Source organism: Eutrema salsugineum, unplaced genomic scaffold (assembly GCF_000478725.1).
Source record: "Eutrema salsugineum unplaced genomic scaffold, Eutsalg1_0 scaffold_6, whole genome shotgun sequence".
In the NCBI taxonomy this organism is placed as follows: domain Eukaryota; kingdom Viridiplantae; phylum Streptophyta; class Magnoliopsida; order Brassicales; family Brassicaceae; genus Eutrema; species Eutrema salsugineum.
This window is the reverse complement of record NW_006256547.1, coordinates 1,312,852-1,335,633: the sequence shown is the minus strand read 5'-3', so window position 1 is coordinate 1,335,633 and position 22,782 is coordinate 1,312,852. Positions and strand designations below refer to the sequence as shown.

At 41.2% G+C, this 22,782-nt stretch overlaps 7 protein-coding genes across 7 annotated transcripts; 4 read left to right on the top strand and 3 right to left on the bottom strand.

Moving 5' to 3' along the window:
- The first annotated feature begins 830 nt into the window (after positions 1–830).
- LOC18012438 (protein EXORDIUM-like 2) lies at positions 831–2,052 on the top strand. Its single transcript, XM_006394111.2, has one exon. It carries the CDS (start codon positions 885–887, stop codon positions 1,797–1,799), a length of 915 nt encoding a protein of 304 aa, XP_006394173.1. The 5' UTR covers positions 831–884; the 3' UTR covers positions 1,800–2,052.
- A 1,787-nt stretch (positions 2,053–3,839) lies between these two features.
- On the top strand, positions 3,840–8,020 carry LOC18011831 (splicing factor 3B subunit 1). Its single transcript, XM_024151218.1, is given in 3 exon segments — positions 3,840–3,902; positions 4,031–5,750; positions 5,753–8,020. Coding segments are annotated over 2 exon segments (3,813 nt in total). The 5' UTR covers positions 3,840–3,902; positions 4,031–4,048; the 3' UTR covers positions 7,864–8,020.
- LOC18011830 (dicarboxylate transporter 2.2, chloroplastic) lies at positions 7,987–9,958 on the bottom strand. Its single transcript, XM_006394109.2, has 3 exons — positions 8,843–9,958; positions 8,299–8,747; positions 7,987–8,189 (listed from the first exon to the last, which is right to left on the bottom strand). The coding sequence occupies exons 1-3, from the start codon at positions 9,931–9,933 to the stop codon at positions 8,074–8,076; spliced, it is 1,656 nt and encodes a 551-aa protein (XP_006394171.1). The 5' UTR covers positions 9,934–9,958; the 3' UTR covers positions 7,987–8,073.
- Positions 9,959–11,075: 1,117 nt separating this feature from the next.
- LOC18011638 (dicarboxylate transporter 2.1, chloroplastic) lies at positions 11,076–13,666 on the bottom strand. The gene is made up of 4 exons (XM_006394108.2): positions 12,753–13,666; positions 12,048–12,361; positions 11,509–11,957; positions 11,076–11,416 (listed from the first exon to the last, which is right to left on the bottom strand). The coding sequence occupies exons 1-4, from the start codon at positions 13,557–13,559 to the stop codon at positions 11,301–11,303; spliced, it is 1,686 nt and encodes a 561-aa protein (XP_006394170.1). The 5' UTR covers positions 13,560–13,666; the 3' UTR covers positions 11,076–11,300.
- Positions 13,667–15,315: 1,649 nt separating this feature from the next.
- Positions 15,316–18,235, top strand: LOC18011637 (bifunctional riboflavin biosynthesis protein RIBA 1, chloroplastic). The gene is made up of 7 exons (XM_006394107.2): positions 15,316–15,670; positions 15,931–16,294; positions 16,402–16,623; positions 16,708–17,030; positions 17,133–17,262; positions 17,353–17,649; positions 17,726–18,235. The coding sequence occupies exons 1-7, from the start codon at positions 15,612–15,614 to the stop codon at positions 17,954–17,956; spliced, it is 1,626 nt and encodes a 541-aa protein (XP_006394169.1). The 5' UTR covers positions 15,316–15,611; the 3' UTR covers positions 17,957–18,235.
- A 935-nt stretch (positions 18,236–19,170) lies between these two features.
- On the top strand, positions 19,171–19,855 carry LOC18011593 (classical arabinogalactan protein 1). Its single transcript, XM_006394106.2, has one exon. It carries the CDS (start codon positions 19,269–19,271, stop codon positions 19,644–19,646), a length of 378 nt encoding a protein of 125 aa, XP_006394168.1. The 5' UTR covers positions 19,171–19,268; the 3' UTR covers positions 19,647–19,855.
- Positions 19,856–20,282: 427 nt separating this feature from the next.
- Positions 20,283–22,663, bottom strand: LOC18011592 (pentatricopeptide repeat-containing protein At5g64320, mitochondrial). Its single transcript, XM_006394105.2, has one exon. The coding sequence runs from the start codon at positions 22,574–22,576 to the stop codon at positions 20,399–20,401; it is 2,178 nt and encodes a 725-aa protein (XP_006394167.2). The 5' UTR covers positions 22,577–22,663; the 3' UTR covers positions 20,283–20,398.
- Positions 22,664–22,782: the final 119 nt, after the last annotated feature.

Sequence of the window (22,782 nt, the reverse complement as noted above, 5' to 3'; positions counted from 1 at the left end):
AGATTTATTCTTCATTCAGTTTCAAAACGTCAAAACATAACGATTAGAAAAATGATACAGTACATAAAAATGATTTTAGCGTTGTTTAATTTTTTTTTTTTCTGAAAAAAGGGAGTGAAGAGAATGTTATTTTCTACGGCCCATCTCTTAAAACTTAAAGCTGGTTTTTGACTATATGCGTGTTGAATGTATCGTGGTATTTCAAATCAGATCGACTACAACCACTATTTTTTTGTTTATTTTAAAAATAATCAGTTGATCAAATTAATAATCACAATTTAATAGATTTTAGTTGTATTTTATAACGAACTTTTTTCATTTAAATCTAGAATGGGAATTTTGCATTTAAATTAAACTCGGTGTATTTATAAAGTTCTAATAGTTAATTATAAATGACAGCTCAAAAAAACTATCTTAGTAATTCAGTCTTTCTTTATCTGAAAATCAATGTATATATGCATTATGTATATGTATATATCTTTTGTTTCTAATTTTATGTTTGGGGAATGTATTACAAATCTTATGCAACTGCGCATGGAGATGTTATTTGCCCATTTCTCCGAATCCAAACTAAAAACAGCTTTTTGTAATAACAAATTAATCGGCTAAAGCCTTTAAATTTAATACACGTTATGGAGACTACCACGTCAAGAACCTCACAGGCTGTCAAAATACCCTTATCTACCATTCAAATCCGTCCACGTGGTAGTATTTGACGTTAACACCTTTGCTAATACAGCTGTCGCACTCGTCTCCCATTTCACAAAAATGAAAAAAAAAGAAACTTTGGTATAAATAACTCTCATATCACACACTATACCAGTATCCTATAAACCCCCAAACAAAACCTCTGTTATCTCTTCAATATCTTCTTTGCCCTCTTAATGGCTTGTAATTACCGTTTTGCTATCTTTCTCACTTTGCTCTTCGCCACCGCCGGTCTTTCCACCGCCGCGTTGGTCAAGGAGCAGCCGCTAATTCTCAAGTACCACAACGGCGTTCTCTTGAAAGGAAATATCACAGTCAATCTCGTTTGGTACGGAAAATTCACACCCATCCAACGGTCCGTAATCGTCGACTTCATCCGCTCGCTCAACTCCAAAGACGCCGCAACCTCCGCTGTTCCTTCCGTCGCGTCGTGGTGGAAGACGACGGAGAAATACAAAGGCGGATCCTCAACGCTCGTTGTCGGAAAACAGCTTCTCCTCGAGAAATATCCTCTCGGAAAATCCCTTAAAAATCCTTACCTCCGTGCTTTATCCACCAAGCTTAACGGCGGACTCCGTTCCATAACTGTCGTTTTAACGGCCAAAGACGTTACCGTCGAGGGGTTCTGTATGAACCGATGTGGGACCCACGGATCCTCCGGCTCGAAATCGCGTCGCGCGGCCAACGGCGCCGCTTACATATGGGTCGGAAACTCCGAGACGCAGTGCCCGGGATATTGCGCCTGGCCGTTTCACCAGCCGATTTACGGACCACAAACGCCGCCGTTAGTTGCGCCTAACGGTGACGTTGGAGTTGACGGAATGATCATAAACCTCGCTACACTTCTCGCTAACACCGTCACGAATCCGTTTAAAAACGGATATTACCAGGGCCCACCAACTGCGCCGCTTGAAGCTGTTTCCGCTTGTCCTGGCATATTCGGGTCGGGTTCTTATCCGGGTTACGCGGGTCATGTCCTCGTCGACAAAACAACCGGGTCTAGTTACAACGCTCGTGGACTCGGCGGTAGGAAATATCTCTTGCCGGCGATGTGGGATCCACAGACCTCAACGTGCAAGACCCTGATTTAATCCAAGGGAGGTGAGTAAGACACGTGGCAATATATCGATAACGATTGACGAGATCTAGATAACATCTGTAGTCAACAACACAAGTTGCACGCGCGTGTAGAGACAAATCTTTCGGGTTTGGATCTCGGGTTTGGATTGTGGATAGCGCTCTTTGCTTTTGTCGTTTTCTTGTGATGACGTGTAAATTATGTTGGGCTCCCAATGTGGAAAATATATGCCTATAAATATAATAATAAAATCTTTTTGTTTGGTTGCTACGTTATTCAATTAAATACACTCCGTTAACATAATGATCGAAGCCTATATCACTAATTATTTTATTTAAAGCAACCTGACTTTTTTAGTATTAGTGGGTAGAAGACAATAATGTTATCTGTGTATTTAATTTAATTCGATCGATGATAAAGTGGATAACAATACAAAGGAAGATGGGAGTATAAAGCAGGCTGCTCTCAGTGTTGTTGGGGCCTAGGAGACCAAATTAATTGCTTAGTAAGATACTCGTTTCATACTATTATAAGCTTTATTATTTTCTATGCATATTAAGATAATATAAGCAATTACAAGTCTTCCATTATTTGTATTAAGTATGATTAAAAGTTCCTTTGGAATTAAACTGTAGGGGTAAGTTAAGTAAGGGTTATCGAGAAAAAAAAAGTTAAGCAAGAGCTATCGAGAAAAAAAAAACCTTTAAAGAAAACAACAGCTACAAAATGGGGTAGTAAAAATTTCTTAATATCGCGTGAAAAGGTACTCGATTGGAGTCCTGATACAAATGTCAATATAGTAGTTTAGCTATGCAGTATCTCCTGAACAGGGTCGGTGGGTTTTGGTGAAGTCCTCCATTGCTTCCGTTCTTTGCTCCAAAGGAAAGTTTGTAACATTTAAGTATCACGAAGGCCTCTCTATATTACTTTCAATTTTATATTACTGTATTAGAATTATTTATGTAGTTTTTTTATCGAATAGTTCGTATCACTAGTATAGTATATCTACTACGAAATTGATTAAGCTGTAGTGGATCCGGACTTTCGGCTATATCAGTAGTTTTAAAAAACAAGCTAGTGAGTAAGGATAATGTCTAAATAAAGCCTCTTTATTAAAGGGGTACGACTCATAAAGTTTTTTAAACAAAACTGGCTGTGTACTAAATAAGAAAGGCGAACAGTGTAAGATAGTGTGGCTGTTGGGGAAACTTACGAAAGCATGCACTTTTTCAACAAGGGTGTTGTGTTAATATGTTTTTTTGTCTTGTGAAAATATAATTTTTTGTCATTACTAAAATATAAACACTTATGAGTAACTTATAAAATCTAAATGGAAATGTTACGGGATATTGTTAATTTAATTACTTTATAGAATGGTACACCTAGCATATAGCATGCATATTGGCTTTCTTTATTTTTTTTCTATATGATCGAACTCAATTTCAAAATTAAAAACTAGTAGCCTACTAGCAGCTGTGTTGGGTGCCTATGTTTTTGTAAGTATACACTCACCTTAGTTATTTTTTTTAGTTTTATGAATACATACTACATATGGGTGCAGTGGTTGTAAATTTAAAGTAGCAAAATGGTGGAATTATGTAATTATTTACTTCGTTGAACAAAAGTTTATGAATTTAAGCAGTACTCAAAAAGTTTAGATGTGTAAGCATGCTGCTAAAGTTTGAATGTTCTCGTAGTTGTATACTATCAACTGAGGCCTGAGCCAATCATTAGGACTTACAAATTAGTCAAAGCATGTGTCGACAATTTCAGTCATTTCTTGCAAAACAATACGTGTATAGTTTTAAAGTATGACATTTTTTGCCTATCTACCAAAAAATATACAATATTTCATTGCCTCAAGTGGATGTAATGCTTACATGGCTATATACAGATATTGTCGGCTTTGTATTGGCGCTTTGGGCTTTTTTTTTTTCTGTAAATGAACCCAATAGATAAAAATAGTTCACGAGCCCAAATTAAGATCTGACTCGATCTTAAGAACCGACTCGGTATATATAATTTTTTTTTCTTTTTCTCCTGGATTTATCTGGATAAACCCTAGTTCTCTCATTTTGCTTCTCCACATTCATTCGCAGGTCATATCCGATAATCGGTGAGTTATTCTCGTTACCTTGATTGCTTTTTCTTTGATCTAGTTGTATTATGATCTCGATTCGTTTTCTGATTTACTGTTTTCCCAATATCTCAGTTCCTTTTTGTGTGTGTGTGTGTTGGAAACAGCTTCGTTGAGTATCGATAATGGCGGATCTAGATCCAGAGATCGCCAAAATTCAAGAGGAGAGACGGAAGATGGAAGCAGACCTCGCTTCTCTCACTTCTTTAAATTTCGATCGCGATCTGTACGGAGATAACGACCGTGATTCCTACTTGACATCTATAGCACCCAACGATGAGGAGGATCCGAATCTGGACACCACTGGTTCGCTCGTGGCTCAGCGTCTTGCTTCTTACACCGCTCCTAGGTCGATTCTCAATGACGTAGCTCGTGCTCACAGCGAAGATGACGATGGCGGATTCAAGCCTAGGCAGACTATTGCGGAACGCGAGGGTGATTATAGGAACAGGAGACTCAATCGAGTTCTCTCTCCGGATAGAGTTGACCCTTTTTCTATGGGCGAGAAGACGCCGGATCCGAGTGTTCGGACTTACACGGACCATATGAGGGAGACGGCTTTGCAGAGGGAGAGAGAGGAAACTATGAGGCTCATCGCTAAGAAAAAGAAAGAGGAAGAAGAAGCTGCAAAGGGACAGAAAGATTCTGCTCCTCCTCCTCCTTCTTCTTCATCTTCTTCTTCTTCCAGGAGGAGACAGAGGTGGGACCTCTCCGAAGAGGACGGTGCTGCTGCAAAGAAGTCTAAATCGTCAACTTCGGATTGGGATTTACCTGATGCAGCTCCAGGGATTGGGCGGTGGGATGCAACTCCAGGGAGAGTTTCTGATGCAACACCATCTGTTGGACGAAGGAACAGGTGGGACGAAACTCCTACACCTGGTCGTGTTACTGATTCTGATGCAACACCAGGTGGTGGTGTTACTCCCGGTGCAACCCCTTCAGGCGTTACATGGGACGCGACTCCGAAAGGGCTTGCAACGCCTACCCCAAAGCGTCAACGTTCAAGGTGGGACGAGACACCAGCCACTATGGGAAGTGCTACACCTATGGGCGGAGTGACTCCTGCTGGTGCTTACACTCCTGGTGTCACTCCAGTCGGTGGGATCGATATGGCTACACCAACTCCGGGCCAGCTTAATCTGCGTGGTGTTATGACCCCTGAGCAGTACAATTTGCAGAGGTGGGAGAGGGATATCGAAGAGAGAAACAGACCATTGAGTGATGAAGAGCTTGATGCCATGTTTCCTACCGAAGGGTACAAGGTTTTGGATCCGCCTGCTTCTTATGTTCCCATCCGGACGCCTGCTAAGAAGGCTGTAGGAACCCCGACACCTATGGCTACTCCGGGCTACATTATTCCGGAGGAAGTCCGTGGGCAGCAGTATGATGTGCCCCCGGAAGTTCCTGGTGGGTTGCCGTTTATGAAACCTGAGGATTATCAGTACTTCGGAGCTCTGTTGAATGAGGAGAACGAAGAAGAGCTGTCTCCTGACGAGCAGAAAGAACGCAAGATAATGAAACTGTTGTTGAAGGTTAAAAATGGAACTCCTGCCCAGAGGAAAACAGCTTTAAGGCAGCTTACAGATAAGGCCCGTGAGCTTGGTGCTGGTCCCTTGTTTAATAAAATTTTGCCATTGCTCATGCAACCCACTCTGGAAGATCAAGAGAGGCATCTTTTGGTGAAAGTAATCGATAGGATTCTGTACAAACTTGATGAGCTGGTAAGGCCTTTCGTCCACAAGGTTCTTGTTGTTATTGAGCCTCTGTTGATTGATGAAGATTATTATGCTCGTGTAGAAGGTAGAGAAATTATTTCTAACCTTAGCAAGCAGCTGGTTTAGCCACTATGATTGCAGCTATGCGGCCTGATATTGACAACATGGATGAATATGTGAGGAACACAACAGCAAGAGCGTTCAGTGTGGTGGCTTCAGCTCTTGGGATCCCTGCACTCTTGCCGTTCCTGAAAGCCGTTTGCCAGAGTAAGAAGTCATGGCAGGCACGGCACACTGGAATTAAGATTGTTCAGCAGATTGCCATACTAATTGGCTGTGCCGTCCTGCCTCACTTAAGGTCTCTAGTAGAGATCATCGAACATGGTCTCAGTGATGAAAACCAGAAGGTTAGGACTATTACCGCCTTGTCACTGGCTGCTCTTGCCGAGGCTGCTGCTCCTTATGGTATTGAGAGCTTTGACTCAGTTCTGAAGCCTCTGTGGAAAGGTATCAGGTCTCACCGCGGTAAAGTTTTGGCTGCGTTTTTGAAGGCGATTGGTTTTATCATCCCCTTGATGGATGCTATTTATGCGAGCTACTATACAAAAGAAGTGATGGTTATCTTGATCCGCGAGTTCCAGTCTCCTGATGAAGAGATGAAGAAGATTGTCCTCAAGGTGGTGAAACAGTGTGTCAGTACAGAAGGAGTTGAGTCGGATTACATTCGCAGTGATATTTTGCCTGAGTTCTTCAAGCATTTCTGGGTTAGGAGAATGGCTCTGGAGAAGAGAAACTATAAGCAGCTTGTTGAAACTACTGTGGAGATTGCGAACAAGGTCGGTGTTGCGGATATTGTGGGAAAGGTGGTCGAAAATCTTAAAGATGAGAGTGAACCGTACCGGCGTATGGTTATGGAAACCATTGACAAAGTTATCACAAACTTGGGAGCATCTGATATTGATGCCAGATTGGAGGAACTGCTCATTGATGGCATTCTCTATGCTTTCCAAGAACAGACAAGCGATGATGCTAATGTGATGCTTAATGGATTTGGTGCTGTAGTGAATGGTCTTGGTCAGCGTGTAAAGCCGTATCTTCCTCAGATTTGTGGTACCATCAAGTGGCGACTAAACAACAAGAGTGCAAAGGTAAGACAACAAGCTGCTGATCTTATTTCTAGAATTGCTGTTGTCATGAAGCAGTGTGGAGAGGAACAGTTGATGGGACATCTCGGTGTTGTCTTGTATGAGTATCTTGGAGAAGAGTACCCTGAAGTCTTGGGATCAATTCTTGGAGCTTTAAAAGCTATCGTCAACGTGATTGGTATGACAAAGATGACTCCTCCCATTAAGGATCTGCTTCCAAGATTGACCCCAATTTTGAAGAACAGGCACGAGAAAGTGCAAGAGAATTGTATCGACCTTGTTGGTAGGATTGCTGATCGTGGTGCTGAGTTTGTTCCGGCTAGGGAGTGGATGAGAATTTGTTTCGAGCTTCTTGAAATGCTTAAAGCGCATAAAAAAGGTATCCGCCGTGCCACAGTCAACACTTTCGGGTACATTGCCAAAGCCATCGGACCACAAGACGTTCTAGCCACTTTACTGAACAATCTCAAAGTCCAAGAACGTCAGAACCGTGTTTGCACCACAGTTGCAATCGCCATAGTCGCCGAAACATGCTCTCCCTTCACTGTTTTACCCGCTTTGATGAACGAGTACCGTGTTCCAGAGCTCAACGTCCAAAACGGTGTATTGAAGTCTCTCTCTTTCCTGTTCGAATACATTGGAGAAATGGGCAAAGATTACATATACGCAGTGACACCGTTGCTGGAAGACGCGCTCATGGACAGAGATTTGGTTCACAGACAAACCGCAGCTTCAGCCGTGAAACACATGGCATTAGGTGTAGCTGGTTTGGGTTGTGAAGACGCTTTGGTTCACTTGCTTAACTACATCTGGCCCAACATTTTCGAGACATCTCCTCACGTCATCAACGCTGTGATGGAAGCCATTGAAGGAATGAGAGTTGCATTAGGTGCAGCCGTTATTCTAAACTATTGTTTGCAGGGCTTGTTTCATCCGGCGCGCAAGGTCCGTGAAGTGTACTGGAAGATCTACAATTCGCTATACATTGGTGCCCAGGACACGCTAGTTGCTGCTTACCCGGTCCTTGAGGATGAGCAGACAAATGTTTATAGCCGACCTGAGTTAACCATGTTTGTATGAAGGAATATTAGACCATTGTGTTTAAACCATATTTTTAATTTTGTTTCTCATAGTTTAAGTGGATGTTTTCTTTATATGTTTAATTTCGGTTCAGCTTGGATCCAAAACAATATAAAACCGGCATTAAAGTAAAATCCAGCTTTCGGTTTTGTTTGAATTTTGGATTGGTTTGTGTTTAGAAAAATAAAATGGCCGGAGCAGTTTCATTATTCAGTAAAGACCCAAGAATTTCCACCAGAAAGATCCGACAAATCCCCAGATGATTGCTTGTACAAGAGCCATCACGAACCCGAGTCTAAACATATCTTTCAGATCTACGTATCCAGCTGCGAATTCAGACCCACAAAAAAATAATATGTAAGAAAAAAAGTGTACTTAAGTCGTTTAATTAAGCAAAAAATGAAAAATAAGATATGAAAAGAAAAGAAGGCAGACCTGCATAGTATAAAGCAGCTGGGCCACTAGTATAATGTGCCAATGCAGCAGAGAGATTATTATTGAAAGCCAAGCAAAGCGCTGCTAAAACCCCTGGGACTCCAGCAGCGATTTGCATCGCCAAGAAGGCAGGATAGAGCGCTCCTGCATGAGCGGTTTGGCTTGCGAATAGATAATGGATCAAGAGATAACAAGCCTGGAGAATAACGAGTGATGCTGGCCAAGTCAGGGACAGAGATTGGAGCAGTTTGGCCACACAATCCGACATCCAAGCAACCACCCCGAGGTTTGTTAGCTGTCCAGCCATACCAATCAAAACCGCAAACCAAGTGAGCGAGTCCCAAGCTGATTTCTCGCTTAGACAGTCGTTCCAGTTTATAACTCCCAATAGCAGAAGCGTTGATAGACCGATCATCGCGGATACAACACTTGCTACTCCTATTGTCTCTCTGCGCGGTGTCACCATCAAAAATATATATAAGAAAATTAGATGAATTCTTTCATCTAATATCATAAACCAGTTCAGATTTGCAAGGAATCTTACCCGAACACCCAAAGAGAGACGGTGAGAGCCATAGCCCCGAGCATTATCCATTCGTTTTTGGTGATGGGACCTAATCGTTTTAGTTTCTTTGCAGCTGCAGCTGGGGCTTCTGGTGTGTGTTTCAGCTCAGGAGGGTAAAGCTTGTAGATGATGAGAGGAGTAGAAAGAAGAGACGCCAATGCAGGAACACTCGCGGCTTTAAACCAAGTGACCCATGGATTTGAGACTACCACACCAACTTCTCTCGCTAGTTTGAGGCACAGCAAGTTTTGTGCAGCTGATGTCAGGAGAAGCGCACCAGATGTTCCTGAACACTGTAATTGAGTCTGGATGAGAAAAGCACCTAGTTTTCTCGAAGATGGATCTCCGGGTTTACTTCCGGCGGAGAGAGACAGAGACTTGATCACCGGCAAGAAAACCCCGCCGGCTCTAGCCATCGTAGACGGCATTATCAGACCCATAAGCGTTTCGCAGAAGGCGAGACCGTACGATAGACCAAGAGTGCTTTTCCCGAGCCATTTCACGAAATACGTTGCGATTCTGTCGCCGAGACCCGTTTTGATGAATCCACGAGCGAAGAAGAACGAAATCGCGATCAGCCAGATGAGCTCGTTGGTGAAAGCGGCGAAAGCGGCTGAGAACGAAAGCGTTCTGGTGACGACTGAAGCGGTTAAGCCGACGAAAGACCAAGCACCGACAGGGAGTGGACCAAGGACGAGCCCTGATATCGTGAAGAGGAAAACTGAGAGCAATTGCCATCCTTGTGATGTCACTTGTTCGGGTCTGGGGATTAAGAATCGGACAGTGAGACCGATTAAGACGGAGATCAACAGAGGAACCAGCTTCGCTCCTTGCGGCGGCGAAGAAATTGACGATGATTGAGTGCTGGACGGTTTCTCCGGCGAGGAGGAGGCCGCGGCGCGTGGAGTTAATCGAGTGGAGAAGATGGAGAGTGATCGGACGGTTGGGGATGAGTAAAGGGAAATCGAAGGTTGTAGAAGCGATAACGATCTCGAAGGAAAGCGTCGGAGAGAGAGAAATGAGGCTGATGAAGAAGCAGAGATTGAGAGGGAATGGAGAGCGAAACTCATCGTTAGTGAGAACTCGTGGATTCTCAAATAAATTACCCTCCTCCGGAGAGAACTAACACGTTAGTGAGACATTAGTTACTTATTACTGTTCATTTACGGGCCTTAATTGGCCCACGAAACCACTAATTGGCCACGAAATGAAACCACTAATGGGGGACTGAAGTATCGGCAATGGGCGACGGATCCTTCAATGGCCAATTAGTGGTCCTTTCGAGGCCCATTACAAATCCTTCAATGGTCCATTACCGATCTTAAAGTTGCCCATTAATGACCCATTACCGATCTTTCAGTGGCCCATTAATTGCCCAACGATCCTTCAATGGCCCATTACAATTCTTTCAATGGTCCATTTTAGCGATCCTTCACTTGCCCATTAATGGCCCATTACCAATCTTCACTGGTCCATTAGCGATCCTTCACTTGCCCATTAATGGCCCATTACCGATCTTACAATGGCCCATTAGTGACTAATTACCGATGCTTCAATGACCCATTACCGATCCTTCAATGGCCCATTAATGGTTCATTACCGATTTATTATTGGCCCATTAATGGCCCATTGGCGATCTTTCAGTGGTCCATTAGTGATCCATCAAAGGCCCATTAATGGCTCATTAACGATCCTCTAATGGCCCATTAATAGCCCACTACCAATCCTTCAATTGTCCATTAATAGTCCTTACCGATCTTTTTGGCCCATTAATGGTCCTTACCGATCTTTTTAGCCCATTAATGGCCCATTGAAGATTTTTCAATGGTCCATTAGCGATCCATCAAAGGACCATTAATGGCTCATTATCGATCCTTCTTTGGCCCACTATTGGCCCATTTCCAATCTTTCAATTGTCCATTAGCGATCCTTCAATGGCGCATTAATGGTCCATTACCGATACTTCACTTGCCCATGAATGGCGCTTTAAAGGCCTATTAATGGCCCATTATTGATCCTTTAATGGCCCATTAATGGTCCTTTCGTGGCCCTAAACGGTTCCTCAACTAGCCCATCAAAATAGGCCCATTAGTGACTCATTTTAGGCTTTCAAACGGCTCATTATTGGCCCACTAAAGACTCATTTTGGGCTTTTCAACGGCTCATTATCTCCTTTTAATTCACTTTTTTTCCTTGTAACAAAACACCCCTATTCTCTGAAAAAATAAGATATTTCATAAGAGAGAAACAAATCGAGACAGATCTCTTTATATCTGTGTGAGAAAGGATGTCCGATTCTCTAACTGCAAGTAAATTAAAAAGGAGAACACGAAAAAAACCCCTCGAAACCAAATAATCGATCATCAACAAAGAGATTGCACCGTCTTTGCAAGCTTCAAAGAACAACTTCTTCTGGTGATTTCAATAAGATCTCTTCTCAATAGAGACCCAAAAATTTCCACCAGAAAGTTCCAACTACTCCCCAGATGACCGCATTTATCGTAGCCATCACGAATCCAATCTTGAATACATCAGGCAAATCAACATAACCCGCTGCCAAAAACATGAAAAACAAATGCCACAGTTAGAGACTTTTAACATAAAGAGAAAGAGAGAGAGAGAGAGTTCTCTTCATAACAAGATACCTCCATAGTAGACAGCGGCTTGACCGCTGCTGTAATGAGTCAAAGCACCAAAAAGATTGGTGTTGTAAGCTAAAGCAAGTGCAGCTAATATGCCTGGAACACCTGCTGCTATATTCATAGCTAAGAAAGCTGAGAAGAGAGCTCCAACGTGACCTGTTTGGCTTGCGAAAAGGTAGTGGATGAAGAAGTAAGCCGCTTGGAGAAGTCCGAACGCAGCAGGCCAGCTCAAGGAGAGAGATTGAAGAACTTTGGCTACACAATCAGACATCCATGTTACAACGCCGAGGTTTGTGAGCTGTCCTGCCATCCCCACCAACACAGCAAACCAAGCTAATGTGTCCCAAGCCGACTTTTCGCTTAGGCAATCGTCCCAATTAAGGACACCAAGCAGAAGAAGTATGGAGAGACCGATCATAGCAGCTACGACACTTGGTATTCCAAGAGTCTCTCTACATGTATAATTAAATAACCATGGAGTGTTTAGATTTTAACCGAACCTATGATACCAATTTAACATGAGAGTTACCCTATGAACTTACCCGCAGATCCAAAGAGTGACAGCAAGAAGCATTGTACCGACCATGATCCATTCGTTTTTAGTGACAGGGCCCATCTGCTTGAGTTTCAATGCAGCAATACCCGGAGCATCAGGCGTGTCCTTTGTTTCTGGAGGATAAAGCTTATAGAGGATAAGTGGAGTACAAAGAAGTGATATAATAGCCGGTAGACTAGCGGCCTTAAACCAAGAAACCCATGGGTTTGCGATCACTACTCCAAGCTCCTCGGCTAACTTGAGGCACAGCAGATTTTGAGCTGCAGCAGTCAAGAAAAGAGCACTAGAGTTTCCGGCGCACTGGCAAAAATCACAGAACAGAAATAGGTGTAAGCAAGATTAGTTAAGGAAGATTCCTGCAAAGTCAAATGCTCAAGAACAGGCACATTCTTTCATGAATGTCGGCATTAAAGGTCTTGCATTAATGGTATAAACTACAAAAGTATATGGTCCAAGTAAAACACATAAATTTAAAATCAGTCGGCAGATTCACACAATATCTCTCTCTCTATCTGTCTTCTTCTTCTCCATTTTAAACTCCATAAATATAGATGAAGAGACACACTGGACCAAACTACAAACTTTGTTTTCTCAGTATCACATCACATCCCACGAACTACTAACTAAGAACCAATCCAGTTTCTGACATCGAAGTTTCAGAGGCAATCAAAGGGCATAGAAAAGAAGTAACCTGGAACTGGGATTGGATCAGGTAAGACCCTAGTTTCCTCGAAGACGAATCTCCTGGTTTACTTCCCGCAGAGAGCGACAGCGATTTGATGATCGGCAAGAAAATGCCGCCGGCTCTAGCCGTCGTGCTGGGCATTGCAGGAGCAATCAAGGCCTCGCTGAGTGTGAGCCCGTAAGACAGACCTAAAGTGCTCTTCCCAAGCCATTTCACAAAGTAAGTGGCGATTCTATCGCCGAGGCCTGTCTTGACGAATCCACGAGCAAAGAAGAAGGAGATGACTATGAGCCAGATAACCTCGCTCGTGAAGGCTGAGAAAGCGGCGGAGAACGAAAGCGTTCTCGTGACAATCGAAGCAGTGAGTCCGATAAAAGCCCAAGCTCCAACTGGGAGAGGACTAAGGACGAGACCAGCGATTGTGGAGAGGAAGATCGAGAGAAGTTGCCAGCCTTGAGGAGTGACTCCTTCCGGTACAGAGACAGCGAATCGGAGGATCAGACCGACAGAGACGGAAAGAAGAAGAGGTACTAGTTTCGCCCCTTGCAGCGGTTGAGGAGACGGAGATTCGGAAGGAGGAGGAGGGGCGTCGTCTCGTGGTGCGGCGGCGATTCGTGTGGAGAAACTGGGAATTGGTTTGAGGAGAGGGAAATTGAGAGGTTGAACGGTGTGAGATCGGAGAGATGGGAGAGAAATGGTTGAAGGCGGAGATCTCGATGAGATACGGCGGAGAAGAGAGAGGCGTGAGGGATGATGGGAGAAGGAGGCGGAAGTGGCGGTGGTGGAGAGAGAGTGAAGTGCGAAGCTCTCCATCGCCGGCGATTAGAGAGAGAGAGAGACGGAGAAGAGTTTTAATTTTCGTCAGTCGCTGTGTCTACTCGCCGGAGAGAAATGATGATGAGTGGATGTGAAGAAGACAGTGAAACTAAACTGAGCCTAAAAAGTCTTCGCTTTTCCTTTTAACTGGAAGAGACAAAACTGAACCATTGTCAAATTAACCGAAACCACTTACTTACAATTTTGGTTCAATTTTCAAGGATTACCTAAAACTTTTAAACCAAGATCCGATTCATTAGTAATCCTTGAAACTTGTACCAAAATTAGACCTTTAACTTCTAAATTTTCTTTCCTAAGATTTGGCAGTATTTTTTGGTAATTAATATCGCGTATTTGGAAGATAGAAAAAGTCCAACAAAGTTTTAGCATATAATTTGGCAAACGGAAAGATGATTGAGAAGTATAGATTTTTCATTGTAGTAGAGAGAACGTGAGGTTTGGTTTGCGGCTGAATTCTAAATTCTCACAATGTTTTGATGAATATCCAATGTTTGGTCACCAAAGAATGAATGCAGGAAACTAGAAAGGTCTGTTTATACTTGCAGGATGGATATATCTTAAAAGAAAGAAGATTAAATGATTTGTTCAGGTTGGATTTTACATTTACAGTACGAGGTAATTGACTTTTTTTAGACCACAAAGAGATCCACATGACATCTGTCGTATTACATCAAGGGGTGATTGTGATTCTGAGGTCCACGAATGCTTAGGGTCAGTATTTTTTTTCATAAACTTTGCAATATATTTTTAGCGTTTCTATTCGACAAGAAAAACTAATTTCTGATTTACATACTTAACAAAACTTATATAATAATTTTTTTTTTCTTTAACCACAGAAACATCATGTTGCATCATGGGTCATCCGACCAAGAAGCGAGGCTGAACACACAAAATTATGCGGTTCGTATCTCGTGGGAATGGGCTGCCACTCAAATAATCATATAATATAAATATTTAAAGCTGTTTTGGAATCTTGGATGGTCCAGACAGATTCCAGTCCCTTTTGATTTTAAAAATGTTTACATATAGGATCACATCATTATTAAATCGAGTAGTACGGTGAAACATCGGGTAATTAGTAACTTCGGGTAATCGTGAAATCACATAAACTCTAAGCAAAATATATGGAATAAACCAGGATGAGTAACCGACAAAGACCTTTCACATAATAAAAAATCTGTGAATAGACCGTCATTTAGTTGTTACATATATATATATATATATATATATCTTTCATGAATCTTGCATAATCAAGAATAAAATAAATAGAAAACTGATTCAACCAAATTCTATATCACAGCTTACTATTACTTTTATTTGTTAAAGGGATTTCACAGCTTATTAATCAATGCTTAATCTTATTTCATGGAGTAAGATTTGCTATAAAACAAATTTTAAAAGGCTAGTTATATATAGCAGAAGTATATAGTTCAACATTGTTCAGTTTCACTAGTATAATTTTTTTTTTTAGTGTGTAAAAATAAACTATAGTTAATTATGTACAAACTGCATTTTAACAATGTATTAAAAGATCATTATAAAGACATTTTGTTAAAACACTTGACTATCCTAATTAAAAGAGATTGAAAAGAGTGCTTAATTTTGTCAAAACATGCTTAGTTTTAGAAGGCAAATTTGATTTAGAGAAGGAGATTTAGACTTTTCTTGCGGTGTAACAAAAGAAGCAGATGAAAAAGAAAGTCTATAAAAGTGGGCGTTGAGAATTTGGTTGGAGAAGACAAGAGCCAAGCAAGTGTCTTATCTCTCACCGAATCAGATCCCTTAAATACTTCTTCTCTTCATTTCCCAATTTGCGCCGCCATTAAAAATAAGCTTAGCTAATCGCTATCGTCATCACCAGCAACTAACGCATCCTCTCTATTTGCTCACTTTTCCCCGCATCTTCTTCATAAAGCCTCCAATTTGCGAAGTGGGTTTCTCGGAGTTGAACCGTGATTAGAAGAAATCTACCCAATTTCTGGATTTTGCGATAACGGTTTTCTTGATCTCGTCGAGGAACAGAGAGATATGTCTTCGATCAATTTATCGTCTTCGTCTCCTTCCACCATATCTCTTGCCCGCTCTAGGTGAGGTTTTTCTTCCTAATCCCTCTCGATTTTAGACTTTGTTTCTTCGCTTTGTTTCTGTTAATTGGTTACTGATTTGGGGAATAGAAATATGATTACCCATCGACTCGTAAAGAGATTCAATCCGAGCTTCAGCTAATGAAAGATCGTGATCTAAGAATTTGTGATTAGAAACGGATCATGAGATTCGAAGTTTTCACTCGTTTTCGAGTAATCTATTGTTTGTTATATAGCCTCAACGATTTGATTTCTCTGTGTAGATTAAACCAAAGCTCTACTACATTGTTCCATGGACTGCACCGTATCAGTTTGCCATCTAACCATCCATCATCATTTGCAATTAAAACCACTGGAAAAGTTAAAGCTGCAGTGATCTCCAGAGAAGATGATCTGCTCTCTTACACCAATGGCAACGCTCCACTCTCAAATGGGTCTCTCACTGTTGATGATCGGATCGAAGGACCTTTAGAGGCCGATTCAGTTTCACTTGGTACACTTGCGGCAGATTCAGCTCCTGCGCCATCCAATGGTTTCGTTGCTGAAGATGATGACTATGAGTTGGATTTACCAACACAAGGTTTCTCTTCAATCCCTGAGGCCATTGAAGATATACGCCAAGGAAAGGTCCGTTTTTTCTTTTTCTTTCCCCTTTGTTTAAAATAAATGCTTCACCTTTTTTTTGGTTTGTTTGTTTCCTTTTGCCTCGATTGATTTTGGCGTTAACGTTGCAGCTTGTGGTAGTTGTGGATGATGAAGATAGAGAAAATGAAGGGGATTTGGTAATGGCTGCTCAGTTAGCTACACCTGAGGCTATGGCTTTTATTGTGAAACATGGAACTGGGATAGTTTGTGTGAGCATGAAAGACGATGATCTCGAGAGATTGCACCTTCCTCTAATGGTAAATCAGAAAGAGAACGAAGAAAAGCTCTGCACTGCATTCACAGTGACTGTGGTATGTATTTTTCTCTAATAAAGAAAGGCCTCTGATTATTGGTGCTGGATTTTAAGAATTTTTGGCTTATGTTTTTTTATTTAGGATGCAAAACATGGTACAACAACGGGAGTATCAGCTCGTGACAGGGCAACAACGATATTGTCTCTTGCATCGAGGGATTCAAAGCCAGAGGATTTCAATCGCCCAGGGCATATCTTTCCGCTCAAGTATAGAGAAGGCGGGGTTTTGAAAAGGGCGGGACACACTGAAGCATCTGTTGATCTTACTGTTTTAGCTGGACTAGATCCTGTTGGAGTACTGTGTGAAATTGTCGATGACGATGGTTCCATGGCTAGATTACCAAAGCTCCGTGAATTTGCAGCTGAGAATAACCTGAAAATTGTTTCCATTGCAGATTTGATCAGGTTATAAGCACTTCGAAAAAATTTCAAGTTCTTTGCGTCTCATTTCGTTAATCTAATTCTCTTGAAGCTAAAGATGAGAACTTTGTGTTTCTAAAATGACAGATATAGGAGGAAGAGAGATAAACTAGTGGAACGTTCTTCTGCGGCTCGGATCCCGACAATGTGGGGACCTTTCACAGCTTACTGCTACAAGTCCATAATAGACGGAATAGAGCACATTGCAATGGTTAAGGTTAGAGCAATGCTTTTTCTTCAAAAAAAACATCTCTTTTGTTGATTTGAACTCAGAACGTAAAACCCATTTGAAATGAAACTGTGGCAGGGAGAGATTGGTGACGGTCAAGACATTCTAGTGAGGGTACATTCGGAATGTCTCACCGGGGACATATTTGGGTCAGCAAGGTGCGATTGCGGGAACCAGCTAGCCCTTGCGATGCAGCAGATCGAGTCAACTGGTCGTGGTGTGTTGGTTTACCTTCGTGGACATGAAGGAAGAGGGATCGGTTTAGGACACAAGCTCCGAGCTTACAATCTGCAAGATGCTGGTCGGGACACTGTTGAAGCTAATGAGGAATTAGGTCTTCCTGTTGATTCTAGAGAGTATGGAATTGGTGCACAGGTATTAACATAAAACCTCATTTACATCCAAAAAGCCAACATTTGCTTATATAACTGATTCGTTGTTTAATGTGTAGATTCTAAGGGATCTGGGCGTTAGGACGATGAAGCTGATGACGAATAATCCCGCTAAGTACGTTGGTCTGAAGGGATATGGATTAGCCATTGTGGGAAGAGTCCCACTCTTGAGTCTTATCACAAAGGAGAACAAGCGATATTTGGAGACCAAGCGGTCCAAGATGGGTCACATGTATGGCTTGAAGTTCAACGGCGATCTTATCCAGAAGACTGATGAGTCTGAGTCTTAAGCGCCGAGAATCATGATGAACCAATTCGAACGTTACCGGGAATAAATATACACAATACTTCAAAAACCCACATAGCAAGAAAAGACTTTTGATTTATCTGAGAAATTTGATTGGATTGGTTTATGTTCTAATCTAATCTTTATCTGATTTTTTTTTTAACAATTCTTGTTACAAAATTTTCAGCATTGTTACTTGTTATGCTCTAGACTGAGTAGTTGCATTCGATTTGTGAAGCTATGAAAAGAGGAAGCTTTGAAATGTGCATCCTCCTTTGCTTGATCTCTCATAGAACCATTTTTACCAAACTGTTAAACCACTTTTAAACCATAATTAAAGTGTTATGATTGATAGAGCTAGCTCACAATTTCACCTCAGGTCTCTCTGGAAAGTGGAAACCAATTTCACTTTGAATTCTCAACGATACAAGGAGAAAGCAAACCAGTTACTGTTGTTCTTTTTTTTTTTTTAGTATTTTTTCTTTTGCCGTCAAAGATACACTCAATTTCCAGGATTTTATTCTGTGTTTTATTTTTCTTCTTAATGCATTTCTACCCAATTGACTCTTAGGATATATACTAAATATTTAATATTGTCTAGAGTAATCTTTTACATCAATAAAAGAAAAATAAAAATAAAAATAAAGTAATACAAAGAACATGTCAAATTTCAAATTCAAACGAACAAATTAAAAACGGTACTATTTATTAAACGTAAGAAAAAATACATAAGCATGACATACGTATTAAAAATATATCTAAACCTAAAAAAGTATGGAAGTATAAGATAATTAGAATAAGATATGAAAAGTAAAAAAGAAAAAAAAGAAAGAAACAGAGTGAAATCGACGTTTGATTATGGAAAAAAAAATAAAAAGAATATTTATCACAACGGCCATATTTACTATTTTTCATCACGCGTCAATAAGATCAACACGTGTACGCTTGCGATTCCATAATCACAGCTGTCATAGAGCCGTTAGCGCCGTAGTCAAGGGGATGAGCCAACCGCGTTCTCTTTTTTTTCTTTCTCATTAGGCTTGTCCCCACCTTTTTGCTTTTTTTTTTTTATTAGTGTATAATGAAATCTCAACCGCTAGATTAAAGCCGGTTCTAATTCTTTCATATCAACGGTGAAGACTGACTTTACACCTCAAAACAGTGTACCCCACTTTTTCTCTATATAAAGGACTCTTCTCCGAGTTCGAAGACAACATAGCGATTAAGCAAAAACACTCAAACACATACCAAAAAAAAAATACACAACAATTTCCCAAAACAGCTAAATTCGAATCTCTCTTTCTATCTCTCTTACAATGGCTTTCTCGAAATCTTTAGGGTTTCTTCTTCTCGCCGCTCTTCTGATTTCTTCCGCGGTGGCTCAATCTCCGGCTCCAGCTCCATCTAGCGGCGGAGGAAGGCGGCTCTCACCGGCGCCTTCACCTAAAAAGATGACTCCTGCACCGGCGATTTCTCCTTCCCCTGAAACCGCATTGACTCCTGAATCGTCTTCCTCTCCTCCTTCGCCGCCTCTAGCAGATTCTCCTTCAGATTCGCCGGCTGTTACTCCGTCTTCGATCTCCAACTCTCCGTCTGAAGCTCCCGGTCCTGCGCTAAGCGGTGCCGTTTCGAACAGCTACTCCGTCTTTGGATCCGTTGCGGTTGTGTTAACCGCTGCCGTCTTTGCTCTGTAGGTTCGAGGAATGAAGATTTTCAGAGGAAGTAGTTTTTAATTATTCATTTTATTTAAGACATATATATGAGCTTTTGCAGAGAGATGATTCTTTTTTTCTTTTTTAAATTTCAGAATACTACTATTTGTTTCTCCTATTTGTTTCTCCTATTTGTTGATCATATGAGCGTTTTTATCCATCCATATTAATGAGTTTATCAAATTCAAATATGTTATTTTCATGTATCCAAGACAGTATCGCTTAACGTCTCCAAATTAATTACCTGTTTTTTGGTCTGAACAAAACATGTCTAAAAGTGTTATAAAAGTGTGAGAAAATCATGATCTGTAAAATTGTGTAATACATGAGTTGATTACCTGTTTTTTTGGTCTGAATAAAACATGACTAAAGGTGTTGTAAAAGTGTAAAAATAATGATCTGTAAAATTGTAATACAAGCAATAATCAAAAACAAAAGGAATAATTTAGTTCACGAAAATTAAGATCATGACTAATTAATTGTCATAATGATTTTTTTTTGCATATTCGCATACTGTATTTTATTATAGTAGTAAGCAAATTAAAATAGCCCGATGAGAAAATGGAGGAGAGTAATAACAATGGCCTCTCACTAGTAAGCCCAATGGGCGTTTTAATGTGAATAATTGAGGTGTCTGAATTTATGAAGAAGACAAATCATAATTTCGCCCACAAATGAGGATAATATTACACATTCACAGTGAACATTAACGAAACAAACTTCTCTTATCATTTTCAGAGAACTGCTTCATAAAATCTTTGTCTATCTAGTTTTTCTTGAGAAACAAGACTCCTCAACAAAGTGGACCAAGTTCTGACATTTGGAACAAAACCTTCTTCAATACCTTCATCCAGAAGACAGCAAGCATCATCAACAAAACCTGTTTTGCACAACCAACTCATCAAAGTGTTATACGTCACCGTATCAGGCGATATTCCTTCAGCCTGAAGTTTATTAAACATTGCCAAACCATCTCCGATCCTACCAGCCCTGCACAGACCATTTATCAGAGTGTTAAATGTCACAATGTCCGGTGTGGATCCTCTATGAACCATCTCTGTCTGAAACTCAACGGCTTCTTCCACCATTCCGTTTCTGCAGAGCCCGTTTATAAGTATGTTGCAGGAGATACTGCTCGGTACAAGCCCATCTCTTAGCATATTTTCGAACAAACTTCTCGCTTTATCGACCTCCCCGGCATTGCACAACCCTTTTATCAGACCATTGTAGGTTATCTCGTCAAGCGGGGATCCCTGGAAAACCATCTCATTGACTAGTTTAAGAGCTTCTTTGATTTCGCCTCTCCTGAGAAACGCGTTGATCAGCGTGTTGTAAGTAACAGTGTTGGCCACAACACCTTCAGATATCATGTCTCTATGTAACCACAAGGCATGCTCAATGTTGTCAACCTCACAGAGTCCGGATATCATCGAATTGAATGTAAACACATCGGGTTTACAGCCTTTTCTCGGCATCTCTCTGAAAATATCGATGGCCTCGGGGATTCGATTGGCCTTGAATGAAGCCGATATCAAACAGTTAAAACCAACAGTGTTGAGTTTCAATCCATCGGCAGACATATTATTCAGAACATTGTAGGCTTCATCTATCAGTCCTAATTTGCAGAAACCATCAAATAAGATAGTATAAGAGTAGACGTTAGGCTTACATCCTTTCTTCCTCATATCGCGGAAAACTTCCAGCGCTAAACCCACAAGACCCTTCTTCCAGTATCCATCGATGAGCGAATTAACCGTGCAGACATCAGGAACGATACCATGAGACGTTACCATATCTGATAAAACAGATTTGGCATCATCAAGTCTTCCATGAGTCACAAACCCGTGAATAAGAGTGTTGAAGATCACAACATTCGGCTTCGGAATTCTGCTAAAAAGATCCTTTGCAGCATCAACCCGGCCTATCTTACATAGTCCATTCATCAAATAGCCATAAGTTATATCATCAGGAGCAAACCCTCTGATAAGCATCCGGTTCACCATTTTCGCAGCTTCGTTAATCCGATCAAACTTACAAAGACCAAGGATAACATCGTTGAACGTCTCAGCATCAGGAATACAACCCATCAGAAGCATCTCCTCGAGAAGTTGAAGCGTTTCGTTCACTCTACTACACTTTGACAGTGCATGTATAAGAGTCTGGTAAATCACTGAGTTTGGGACGCAGCCATGTTTGGTCATGTCCCTGAGTAGAGACAGAGCTGAATCGATTTCGTTAACCGCACAGAAAGCTTTCATCACAACTCCAAATGTGAAAAGCGTTGGAGAAATTCTTCTGCTAAGCATATCGTAGAACACATTAACTGCAACTTTATGACAATAAGCAGCGACCAAAATCTCCAAGACAACATTGAAAGATTTAAAAGTGGGTTCACAGGAAAACACGTTTCTCATCTCCAACATCAATCTCGTAGTTTGTCCAGGAAGTCCAGCTTTTCCGTAATCTCTCATAATCGAAATGAAAAGGGATTCTCTAAAACCGATTCCTTCTTCTTTCATCTGCATTAACAGTCTATCAATCTTCTTAAACTCACCGTGCGCACCGAGCTTACATATAAGCACTTGGTAAACATCGAAGGAGTGACGGTAACCCTTTTGAGAACCCGTCCATGAGAACAACTCCATTGATGTAGGTATATCGAGAGGTAACTCGAGTAGCTTACAGAGCTGAAAAGGAGTGATCTTATGGAATGAGTTTCTGAGCGAATCGAGATCGAATGGTTTAAGAAGCTTCTCCCATTCGTTGCCTGAATTGGAACCACCGTTTCCCGGTAAGTCGGCATCATCTCCGCCGCTACAAAATCCAGATTGGAGATTCCAGTAAGAGGATAATCTCAGAAAATACTGTGATCTTCTGCTCAAATCTAGAGCAAGCTTTGATCTCGCAAGCATAACCGTAAAAGCCACATCAATTTCTGAAAGTGGGAGGATACTACAGAGAGAGACGGAAGGACTCTGGTTTGGTTTCCGATGAGAAAGAAGACCTTTAAGTACCGATTTACCCTTCTGAATCCGTTAAACCTTCCATATCCTTCAGAAGTTTCGTTTTTTTCTTTATTTCTTGTTGGGCCAGTTCAAATTAGGAATGTACTAGGTTT

Bases quoted from the DNA above. Each gene is read 5' to 3' on its own strand.
- LOC18012438 (XM_006394111.2), top strand. From the start codon at position 885: ATGGCTTGTAATTACCGTTTTGCTATCTTTCTCACTTTGCTCTTCGCC.
- LOC18011830 (XM_006394109.2), bottom strand. From the start codon at position 9,933: ATGAGTTTCGCTCTCCATTCCCTCTCAATCTCTGCTTCTTCATCAGCC. The intron at 8,748-8,842 runs GTAAGATTCCTT...GACACCGCGCAG, and splicing joins GTCTCTCTTTGGGTGTTCGG to AGAGACAATAGGAGTAGCAA. The intron at 8,190-8,298 runs GTCTGCCTTCTT...CTGAATTCGCAG, and splicing joins AGCTGCTTTATACTATGCAG to CTGGATACGTAGATCTGAAA.
- LOC18011638 (XM_006394108.2), bottom strand. From the start codon at position 13,559: ATGGAGAGCTTCGCACTTCACTCTCTCTCCACCACCGCCACTTCCGCC. The intron at 12,362-12,752 runs GTTACTTCTTTT...GATTTTTGCCAG, and splicing joins TGATCCAATCCCAGTTCCAG to TGCGCCGGAAACTCTAGTGC. The intron at 11,417-11,508 runs GTATCTTGTTAT...TGTTTTTGGCAG, and splicing joins AGCCGCTGTCTACTATGGAG to CGGGTTATGTTGATTTGCCT.
- LOC18011637 (XM_006394107.2), top strand. From the start codon at position 15,612: ATGTCTTCGATCAATTTATCGTCTTCGTCTCCTTCCACCATATCTCTT. The intron at 16,624-16,707 runs GTATGTATTTTT...TTTTTTATTTAG, and splicing joins CTGCATTCACAGTGACTGTG to GATGCAAAACATGGTACAAC. The intron at 17,650-17,725 runs GTATTAACATAA...TTTAATGTGTAG, and splicing joins AGTATGGAATTGGTGCACAG to ATTCTAAGGGATCTGGGCGT.
- LOC18011593 (XM_006394106.2), top strand. From the start codon at position 19,269: ATGGCTTTCTCGAAATCTTTAGGGTTTCTTCTTCTCGCCGCTCTTCTG.
- LOC18011592 (XM_006394105.2), bottom strand. From the start codon at position 22,576: ATGCTTGCGAGATCAAAGCTTGCTCTAGATTTGAGCAGAAGATCACAG.